The 12,130-nt window shown below is 33.4% G+C and overlaps 1 protein-coding gene across 2 annotated transcripts in view; it reads right to left on the reverse strand.

Annotated features, from left to right (window-relative positions):
* The window catches only part of LOC146531261 (thrombospondin type-1 domain-containing protein 7A-like), a 74,745-nt gene that overhangs the window by 44,831 nt on the left and 17,784 nt on the right, over positions 1-12,130 (reverse strand). For both annotated transcript variants that reach the window (XM_085198506.1, XM_085198505.1), the window contains exon 2: positions 6,788-6,882. In XM_085198506.1, the coding sequence (XP_085054632.1) occupies positions 6,788-6,878 (91 nt within the window). In that variant the 5' untranslated portion in view covers positions 6,879-6,882. The remainder of the gene's footprint in view (positions 1-6,787; positions 6,883-12,130) is intronic.

Raw genomic sequence — 12,130 nt, forward strand, 5'->3', positions numbered from 1 at the left:
AAATAAAAAAAACCAATAGTTTTATTCATATAATATTCTTATTTTGTTGTGTATAATGCCTTATAACATCAGTTTCGTAACAAACATTATCAGTCTTGTTACTTATCAGTTACGTTACGAATTCGAAAATGTCCACTTTTCTGATTATGACCCATGTATCAGGGTAGGCAGAGGGAACCTGAGAATCTAATGTTAAGAAGTTGCAAATACACAAGCGTATAAACGCCACGGTTATGGGATTCCTACACGGGGGAATGAAATATTTAATATTTTAATTTTTTCGCGCTGGCGTTGGAGCAAAGCGCGGTGTTGAGTTACGACACTCAGCACGCAATGCCTCGAAAGTTCGAAAAATACATTTTATAAAATATATAAAATGTTTAATATTCTGCTACATACAATTTTTTATATATTGTTATACAAATATTCACCTATACATATAACATTAATAGCTCCACTCTGCCAACAATTAACTAACTAACTAACTAAATATATATTCCTAGTCCCACTTGGTATTCGACAAAGCATCCTGGCATGGAAGCGGGTGCTGGTATAAGTAGCCTACCATATGCATTTAGCTGGACATGTCCATGCAAATATGTGGGCACTAAAGACTGACATTGTGTTCCAAGCTGTGGCTTAGTAGGCATGCGGATACAGCTAGAAATTGCATATAGCCTTTACGGCGTAGTATATATGTAAAATATATTTTACTTTTAGCTAAATATATACTGTCAAAATAATTTGGGGGGTGTCGTGGAACTGTGGGATAGCGAATGATTGAAAACGCGACGGTTTTGGTTTCGATTCCCACTTGGAAGAATTATTATTATTATTTCCTCGTCTGGTCTCTAAGCGATGAGTTCTGACACTTAATCATTTCAAAAATAGGGTGGAAAGTGAAGAACGGAGTGTTTTAATGCTTGATTCCGACTACCCACGTTTCATAGCCTTATGCAGTTCTACTTTATCTACTTTTAAATTAATTTGGTATTCAAATAGCATTAAACAATTTGAAAGATATCAATTAAAGGCATAGATTTCAGCAAATTCAATAAAAAATATTAAGCAGTTTTGTCGAATCATATATTTTATAAGGATATAACTTTTTTATGTATGAACCGATTCAAATAAAATAAATACTAAATGTCAGACAAATCAAAAACCAGACAAACAGACTAAAATCTAAAAGATCATTGTTTTTCTTCTTCATTGCTTTCAGTTATTTTAGTCAAGGTTTATAATTTGGATTGATGATATAATATAGATTGATATTTCATCCTCGTCATCATCATCATCATCAGCCTGTCCTCGTCCACTGCTGGACATAGGATATTGGATTGATATTTGATAATATAAAAATATCTTTAGGCGGACGAAGCCTGGTTTAGGTACCTAGTGTAAATATTATACGTATGTAAAAATAAAATTTTCTTAACATGATTTGTAAGCACAACGACGCATCGCGACGTGCAAATGAAAATTACTTTTTCAACTTAATATTATACTTCTCCTTTACGTAGCTTACTTTAAATCCTTTATAAAACCAAGAACTGAAAAGTCAACCTGATGTCTTGACAATAAAGCTCACTTTTGTAATTCTCATTAGAATACCTACAAGGGGTCATGTTTCGCTAAGAGACAGTGACGGAAGGTGGGAAGGCAGGAAGTATAAGTTTCCACCCCCTAAGCAGGATCAAAGGAGGAACGGGAGGAAATTATCTGTAAACATTATACTTCAAGTAAAGTAAATCACAATTTACTGCAGCTGCATATGAGTAAGTTTTATATTTCTCATTTACATTATTTTTTTTAAAGAACTACGAATAGTTTTATATATAAATATTTTATATCCAACAATTTTAAACTTTTTACCATGAACAGGTAAAAAACAAAAACGTAGAATACTAGAAACTAGGATAAATAATGGAAAAATGTATTATAGAGACCAGTGAGGCCGACGTTGTGTCGAGGTAAAGCGCGGAGTTAAGATCCGCTACTCAACACACAACGCTCTCAGAATTCGGCGGATAGTCGGGAGCGGAGTATCTTAATACTAGGCTCCCTCTGCCTACCCTGCTGCTTGAGAAATACAGCGTGAAGGTGGAAAAAAATAGTTTTATTCGAATATATTTAGAAAAATAGTAAAGTACGATAACTCCAATAACAAAAACAAAATTTCATAGTACAAATTCATTGTATACAAAAAGAAATTGGTAAGATTAAAGCTGTTAAGCAAGTATGCTTGCTCCAAATTCCCGAGGTGCTACAAGCGGCGCTATTTAATATTTATTAAATTTCTCAAACCAACAGCGAGTGTCAAGTGCGAGTTTATTGAACGAGAATTTTTCATGTATTTTCAGAACTTACGAAAGAAACTGAGGCATGTGACGTGCATAATAAACGTCTACAGTATTTAAATACGAAATACTGTCTCAGAAATTTCCTCGTGGAATTCGTTCGAGTTACTTTGGAAAAACTGTCAAGGGAAAATTCCGTTTCCATTACGCTGTCTGTTTTCAGGTCAGAAAGGATTGAAATAATTGAAATGTTTTATTCCTTATAATATTTATATTAACTGAGAGATTTAAATAACCTACTCATAATAACCTTGTTTATTATTTTTAATTAAATGTACTGTTTAAAAAAATACTTATAGCTTTCTTATTTTAAAAAAATATAGATCTCAAATTAATATTTCGTTCAACACTATAGAATATCGTAAACAATTCTGAGATTGCTTTTGAATTTTCAATTTAAATTAGTTTACTTTAACAAATACTGTCAAAGCTGTTCTGCTTCTTTGTGCGCCTCTTCAAACCTGAAGCTATTCTTAGAAAGATCTAAAATGAAAAATCGGATCTGGTTTGTATCATAAAAACCATTTATTTGCTGTATCACCAAAAGCAATAATATACATTTCTAGCATTGCCTTTTACTTTTAGCATGGCTTTTGTAAAATAAATATCATAGTGAAAAAATAATAGGTGTACAAATAAGTTTCCGCCGTTTTGTTGTAGATGGCGCGGCACAAAGTGTCCGTTAGTTTTCGCAGATCATAACCTAATATTAGTTACTTTGGTCATTCAAGAACAAAATAACTTACTAATATAATTGACTTCATATTGGTAAAATATAATTTTTGGTAGTTGAAAATGTCCAAATTTGAGCCAGGTAAGCGTCATTTGCGGGAAATATTAGTTTACTTCTTTAATTTAAAGAAATCTGCTGCTGAAGCGCATCGATTGCTCGTAGAAGCATATGGTGGTGGTTTCATAAGTTTAAAAACGGCGATTTCGACATAGAAGACAAAGATCGCAGTGGAAGGCCAAAAATTTACGAGGATGCAGAATTGAAGGAATTGTTGGAGGAAGATTCATCTCAAACACAAAAAGAACTTGCTCTTACATTAAAAGTCACTCAGCAAGCAGTATCACATCGTTTAAAATCATTAGGAATGATTCATAAACAAGGAAATTGGGTTCCGTACGAATTAAAGCCGAGAGATATTGAACGCAGATTATGCTTAAGTGAAATATTGCTAGCTAGACATAAGAAAAAGGGATTTTTACATCGTATCGTAACTGGTGATGAGAAATGGATACATTATGATAATCCAAAAAGAAGAAAATCATGGGGATTACCTGGCCACGCGTCAACATCGACAGCAAAACCGAATGTTCACGGAAAGAAACTCATGCTATGTATTTGGTGGGATCAGCTGGGTGTAGTGTATTATGAGTTGCTTAATCCGAGCGAAACAATAAACGAAACCCTCTATCGAACACAGTTGATGAGATTGAACCGAGCTCTGAAGGATAAACGCCCTCAATACTATTCTAGACACGAAAAAATTATTCTCCTGCATGATAATGCTCGTCCACATGTTGCGGCTCCCGTGAAAAAGTATTTGGAAACACTTGATTGGGAAGTGTTATTCCACCCGCCGTATTCACCAGACATTGCACCGTCGGATTATCACCTGTTCCGGTCCATGGCGCATGCTCTGGCGGAGCAGCGGTTCACATCTTATGAAGATACCAAAAATTGGGTTGATTCGTGGATAGCCTCAAAAGACAAGGAGTTCTTCAAACGTGGGATCCGAATGTTGCCTGAGAGATGGGAAAAAGTAGTTGCAAGTGATGGACAATATTTTGAATAAACTTACATTACAGTTCTTCTATAATAAATATTTAATTTTTGATAAAAAACGGCGGAAACTTATTTGTACTCCAATATTAATTTAAGAACTAAACATCATTCCAATAAGTAAAAGATTACGCACATAGGAGGGAAGACCGAGGGAACCTAAGATTTAGACATTAAGATACTTCCGTTCCCCAGTATTCACCCAATTATGGAGGCATCACGTGTTAAGAGTCGAAATTCAACGCCACGCCTCGTTACCAGAGAAAGTCTCGAGGACATTAAAATATTTCTTAAAATACAAAATATTATATATAACTTTCACTTACTATTCAAGTATTTTGTAAAAGAAAAAGCCGTTTAAGGTTACTTACAAACATTTTTATAGCCAAAAACCCGTGTTGAATAATGGGAACGCGCCCAGCCGGTGTCGTAACAGCTCTGTAGGTTACCTAGATCTTTATGTAAAACCGGCACGGGCCGCACTCGCCGAGCTGAGCTCAACAGCACTTGCCTCTCTATTTGTAGCCGTTTTAATTATTTAAATGCATTAAGGTATAATAAATTAAATGCAAATTTAATTAAGAAAATATAGAAGATTATTTTCTTAAATTGTTTGTAGAAATATATTAGTTAAGCTTTTGTTTCTTTATTATAATTGTTAGTTATGTTTTGTATCGTGAAGCAAGGCTATACCACAAGTGAATAACTAACTGTAAGCACGATGGTTGTGGGTTCGATCCCCACTCGAGGAAATATAATATTTATTTACATTTATATTTTCATTTCTTCGCTCTGGTGTCGAGACAAAGAGCGGCGTTGAGTTCCGTCACTCAACATTGAATGGCTCCAGCATGGATACAGCGTTAGCTAATTTATTTATTTATTTTTATTACAAGTTTTATTTAGCAACTTACGAACTGCTACTACTCGTATACGTACGTATTTCCAAGTTAAACTCAGTAAATGATTGATATTAAAGAAAAAGAAGTTAAAAAACATTGTTTAAATAATTTCTATTATATAATTTGTATTAAATAATTTCCATTCTATAAATTAAATAACTGATTATTGAACTCTTATGATTAATAAATACATTCTACATAAGCATACACCGTTCATATAATTTTAAATTGAACTCAATCTTCTTTTAAAATTGGAAAGCGATGAGGTATCGACGGTCGTAGCAGTAACGAGATACGCTCTACGATTCTACGAGACGCTACGAATAGCTACGAGTAATTAAACACGTAGATGTTTTTCTGATAAGGAATTCTTATGTCTGTATTATTTTATGATTTATATATTTGTATTTTAACGTTTGTATTTGTCGCCATACTAAAAATGTAAAATTATTTCTTTTTAGTTTTAAGAATTAAATCAAAATGTCAAAAATATAGTGTCTATCAATGTCCGTACGTAATATTCCTTAAGATTCCCACTTGAGTAAATGAAAAATTTAATATATTCATTTCTTCGTTCTGGTGTGGAAGCAAAACTCGGCGTTAAGTTCCGCCACTCAACACTCAATGCCTCCACGATTCGATGGGAAGTAGAGAGCAGAGTGTCTTAACACTAGGCTCCCTCTGTCTACTCTGCTACATGCGGTATACAGCGTGAAGCTGTAAAAAAATTCAACATTTAACGAATACTTTGAAGAAAGAAATCGATCTTCTTTTTTCAGTCGACTTGAGAAACGTTGAAGTAGCCCCAACTTTTCTTGATAGCAAATAAATTTTCAAAGAGGCGACGCAGACGAATGGGCTTTTTATTGACGCTGAAGCCGTCTTACAGATCTTAATTACAAGACTTTAATAGTTTTTTAATTACCGCCTTCTGCACTCTTGTACAATGGGAAAGTTCCGTGTGATATATTTTTTTATATTTTCTTCTTTAATGAATCATGATTGCATTTTTATTAATAGGTTATAATATTTTTTATAGACGCCTAATTTCTCTGAACATTAACTTACAGTTTCCAGTTAGTAAGTATTCTTCTGAGTTGGAGTCAAAGAGTTTTTAGAGTTACACATTTATATGAAACTATAAATATAGAAATACCAATGGGGTAAGAAGTCCTTTTAGAGAAAAAATTTAAATATGAAATGGGTGGGACTCAAACCCACAACCTGTCGCCTTTACACACTATCCCTTTTTCCCACTACGATACGACCTTAAATAAGTTTAAAACCAAATTACTTGAATAAATTATAAAATTTAATTTCTAGCTTAGAACTTATTTTGTAATTAACGACTTCGGTTCTACCTGACAGAACGTCGAATCTTATAAAATCTCATTAAGAAGGAATTGCGAATCATAATTTTGCAAAACTCGACCGAGAATTTTTAAGTGCGCTGGCAAATCGTGATTAAAACTTTTTCTCCTTACCGCAGCCAAGTGTGGCCAGCTAATAGTATATTTCTTACAGAAAATACAAATGTTATAATATATCTTTAAAATTTGCTAATATTAGTATAACTAGCAACTTACGAATTTAAATAAAGATTCATATTCTTATTTATGAAAAAAAAATCTTTGTTTTTTAAATTATTGATTGAATATTGTATAAATCAAATAATTGTACAATAATACTATTTGTATTAACCCTATTTTTAAAATTATGTAAAAAATTGGACTTACCCGATACAGGTCCTTGCAGACCTTGAGGATCAGACGCCTCGTCAGCCGCGGCCCATACCGCCAGGGACAGCAGTAAGCACAGCCGAATCATATTTCTAAAACAAATTAATTTAGCTATAAATGGAGTTACTGAATATTACAATTATCTATATCTATCTAATCTATCTAAGGCGTTGAGTTGCCATATAGAAACACACATAAAAACATAGACTCATAAACACATTACCCTCCTTTGCGACGCGCAGGCAGTTAAAAATGGCAACAATAAAGCTTTTATAATCCAAGGGATGTAAAATAAATAAAAGAATTACCTATTTCTCTGCCTCTAAGTCTTTGATGTTAAATGTTTATTTTCATTCTTTATGTCTTTATTACGTCAATAATTATAATATAAAGTGGAAAAAAGATAATTAAACATATAATTCTGTCATACGGCATGAGCAAAAAAACATTTATATAATCACAAAGATATTAGCGGAGAATGTGTTTCACGTCCCAAAAACTTACAGTCACCCGCAAAAAGTTAGCTAATTTCGAAATGCTCGGGCGTGCTTACCGAGCTGAAATTATTCGGGGCCGCAAATCATCTCATTTCATACATTCACCAACTTTGAAGGTGTCTTTGTCGGTGGATTTATTAAACGAGTTTTGGGTGTCCACGCTCGCCTTTTGTTTGGCTATATCAAATATGCGTTAGGTTCCCTGTTGTTTGGATTTCACGGACCTAGTTTGTCGACAGTCATTTGTACAATTCTTTTGACGGGATTTTTGTCATATTTGAAAGTATTTTCAGCTGTATTTTTGGAATTGGATTAAAACTAAAGCTTTGTGACATCCTGGAATTATTGGAGTATGCTGTGTCCATTTAAAACATAACTTTGGATTCGAGTACAATTTAGTAATAAATTACTTAAATTTATATTTTTTGTAATAATAGTATACTTTTATAAGTATAGTATAGATAATATTGTTATATCGTTGTCATAAATTGTTATAAAGTGACATTATTTAGTGTAAGCACATCATATATTACTAAAAAAGCTCTTAAAACATCCACCCCTTCTGAAATGTATCCTAATGTGACTATAATAGTAATAAAACCCCCACACATCCAAGACTATTCTTCTTAGAATTCCTTAAAAATTAAAACAACATTCTAAAAGAACACAAAATGGATTGTCTCTCTTTTCTAAGTAAAATAGTAAACAGCAAGTAATTTTTCGCCCCCATTTAATAAGTTCCCCGTGGCGTGACATCGCAATGTATTGCACGCGACACGGCGCGGCGGGACAAAGCGTGTCACTTGTTACTGACAAGAATTTACATCTTGAGAACGCCAACCTGAACTGTGAGATTTTACAATGGCGGAAGTCTCTTTATGTAGTTCTTATTTCATTTTAAATTGCACCTTATTATTATACAGAAGGCTCAATATTGCTAGGTAATTTTAAATTATTTGCTTTTATTTAGATTAATAATACTAATTCTAAGGTGGGATAATGAAAAATGCCTTTACATTTTTTCCATTATTATCACCAAGTCGAAAGTATTTTTTATAATATACATATGGCACCATATGCGAGCGTCGTTAGGTTTGCAGGTTGAGTGGCGAAGTTAACGCTGTACTCTGTCTTGGAAGACCAGGAAACGAGTGGAAATCGAAGCCACAGCCGTCGTGTATTCCTGACTTAGGTAAGAATTTACAATCTTTTATACTGAAATTTATTATCTCGACATCAATGCGATGCTTATTTATAAGCCGTATACATACTTATACAAATAAGTGCAATACAAACCTATATAGATTTATTTATAGAAAGCAATGTATACACCAATTCCAATGATAGTTGAATATATAATAATATACAACAATACAGTCAATAATTTAATACAGGTGTTTGTTCTGGTTTTAATTAAAATGAAGCCCGGAGTTTTGTTACAAAGCGTAGGGAGAGTTGATGAATGGAAATTATTAATTTGTGACTTTCGTAATAATATAAGATAGACGAGGGTATATTTCGGAGAGATAGTTTAAAAATACATATCGAGATAATATCTAGATGTAGTACATAAGGACTATGATTTTATACTATTAAAGAAAATAATTTTAACATAGAAAAAAACCACATACAACGCAGGTACACAGAGGGAACCTAGTGTTAAGACATTCCGTTCCCCATTTTTCGCCGATTTTTTTGAGGCATTGTGTGCTGAGTGGCGGTTTTTGTCTAGGTGTCAGAGCGAAGAATTGATTTTTTTTTTAAAAATAATAACATTTTCCCGAGCGGGGATCGAACCTACAACTATCACGTTACAGTTGTATCCGTGTTAACACTTTGTTCACAATAAGACACTGGTTCGCCACATTCCGCGGACTTCTAGAGGCATTGCGAGTTGAGTGGCAGAACTCAACGCCGCGCTTTTTTTCATTCCCATAGCAAAGAAATGAAAGTATTAAATATTTAATTTCTTCGAATAGAAATAAACCAGGCAACCTGTCGCGTTTGTGCCCCTACGGCATTACTTAAAATTTTTAACCATAATTTTTAACATAAAAATATCCATTTCCACAAACATAAAAGATACAAAGGTACACATAACGTGACTTTAAAACTTTCCTTCGTTTAAATGTAGTAGAAGAGAAAGAGAGAAAAAATATTTGTTTTCCACTTAAACGTGAGAGTTCCCCAACATTCTAAAGTTACCCCAGTTACCCGTCGCCATTGTAACTGGGAGAGGGAGGTCGTCTTTTATGTAAGACGACACGTTTTATCTCTATGCTGTATGTGAAAGTCGGGGTGGCCGCTAAGCGGGTCACGCTGTGAAAGCGATTGTCACGCTATTGTGGCACTTCAAATATCATTTTCTTATATCAAATGGCATTATTATTCTTTTTAAACCTTCACGCAGTATCCCGCATATAGCGCAGGCTGAGGGGATCTAGTGTTAAGACACGCGTTTTATTGTGAGTGGCGGATTTCAACGCCGCGCTTTGTCTCGAAACCAGAGCGAAGAAATGAAAATATAAAACTAAGAAACATTTCCTCAAGGATAGGTCTCTCCGGTAATTCAAATATAATATTTTATATCATAATCTAAGGAAATAGGAAATATTATTCTTAGCACGTCTTTACTGCAAGAACGTAGGTACATCTTATACAAGTACAAACATCTTGATATTCGTTGAAGTGATTTTTCATATTTTCTTTTCGGTCAGCTTCAAGATTTCAAGTCTGTATCAAATAAGACTGTTACGCGACAGGTTGTGGGTTCGATTTCCATTCGAGGAAATGAAATATGTACTCTATTGTCTAGTTACTTATTCTATTCTCTATATTTGTCTCCGAATAAGACATTATTTGACTTTATTTGATGACCTAATTGCACACCCTAATGTTACATTTTCTTTGAGAGGACTTAAGAAATATTTATAAGAAAACGTCACTCTATAACCATGTGGAATTAGTTAGGCAGGTCTCTAATGTAACGTGCTACGTTACTGGCTTAGTAAATAAAAAAAACTTTAAAAATATGCTAACTAAAAATAGAAAATATAAAAAAAAATAATTTTATAAAAAAATAACGTGCCCTAAAACCGCCGTACTGAGTTCTTATCCTCAGAATGAACTGACATCCTTTGATGCCGAAATTCACATCGTATTAAAAAGAATATTTGAAGTGGTCGTCACAATGTATCTTTCAACCTTTGACTCGTGGAAAAATCTATTGAAAAAGATAAAAGGAGTTTTATTGATTTTTCTGGTCCCCCGGGGCTACATTGGCTTGTTTTCGGATTATCCTGGCATGGGTCGTCTATCTTTTTCAACTTTTTCCGAAAATATTATGTGAATCTTTTAAATGGAATCCTGAGGCCTTCGTGTCACAGGGCCAACCTACGGTTGTAGGTTTGATCCGTACGCGAGGGAATGAATTATTATTTTTTAATATATTCATTTCTTCGCTCTGGCACCAAGGCAAAAGCCCGGCGTTAAATTCCGCCACTCAACATGCAGTGCTTCTAAAAATTTGGCAGAAAGTGGGGAATGGAATGTCTTAGCACTAGTTTCCCTCTGCCTACCTTGCTATATGCGGGATACAGCGTGAATCTGATTTATAAATGTAATATAAATGTAATGTCGACAGGTCAATCGGTACTGCAGTGTATTGATCGACATAATTATATTCAGGTTCATTTAAGGTTAACCATAATTAACTTTTATACTTCATAAAAATAATGAATATTCTGGTGCTACGAGCTCTACTCTTTTATAAGGAAAATTATGTTTATAATGTGGAAAAAGTTGTTGTCTAGACTAAGAAGAACGCGGCGGTGAGGTCCGTCAACTAGTAATTTAATGTTTATTAAATATATCACAAGGTCCGATATAAAATATTAAAGGTAAATGTTTTTTTTTCTCAATGCCGTAATAAATATATAGCTGAATCAAATTATACGTTATCTATTATTTTTAATGACAATTTAAACGGATGTTAAAAAAAATACGCTTTCTAAAATATTATAGAACATTACAAAATAAAACGAAATGCGTCTGGGTTTTTACAAATATAACAGTACACACATGGACGTACGTCAATTCTGTGCTTATTTCATCAAATTGAAATATAAAGCTCGGGTGAACGACCTCATTACTGTCATGGCGCCTGTGAAGACTAAAGAAATAATTAATCTAGACACTAACGCTAATAATACAAAGAATATAATTTTCTTATTTTTTGAACGTTGAATTTTATATGAAAAATTTTATTCTTTTCAATTAATGCAGTAAAAAAGATTGTGAAATGTTAAAATTTTTAAAACCCATTCAAGTTTTGAGCTTTGTCGTCATATTATTAAAAACATATGAAAGTTTTAAAAATAAGACTTTTGATTTTTGCTACTTTTATATATTTTAAAGGAAACTTCTTAACGGGATTAATGACGTTGATTTTTTTTCTCAGCTTTACACTGTATCCCGCACATAGCAGGGTACACACAGGGTACAGTGTCTAAATACTAATTTCCCTCTACCTATTCCGCTATGATTCTGCTAGCATATATCAAATACATTTTATATCGAAGTACACGCCACAGGTCATGTTTCGAGACCGCAAGCGACGCCCAGCATAAAATATTTCACGTTTTCATCATTTTCACACTCGTTAATTGTTATTCTACTCCGAAACAATACAGAGCGAGTAAAAGGTTATAATTGTGGCACAAAGTTGTGTTTGACATATGAATGTATAATTTTCATATATTATTATGTATTTTCTAAATGTGGATGGAAAATTTCATAGTTTAGTTTTTTAATTGTCTTTTAATATTTTTTTTCAGCTTTATGT

Source organism: Heliconius melpomene, chromosome 15 (genome assembly GCF_056956725.1).
Source record: "Heliconius melpomene rosina isolate 202511_hmr_F chromosome 15, ASM5695672v1, whole genome shotgun sequence".
In the NCBI taxonomy this organism is placed as follows: Eukaryota; Metazoa; Arthropoda; class Insecta; order Lepidoptera; family Nymphalidae; genus Heliconius; species Heliconius melpomene.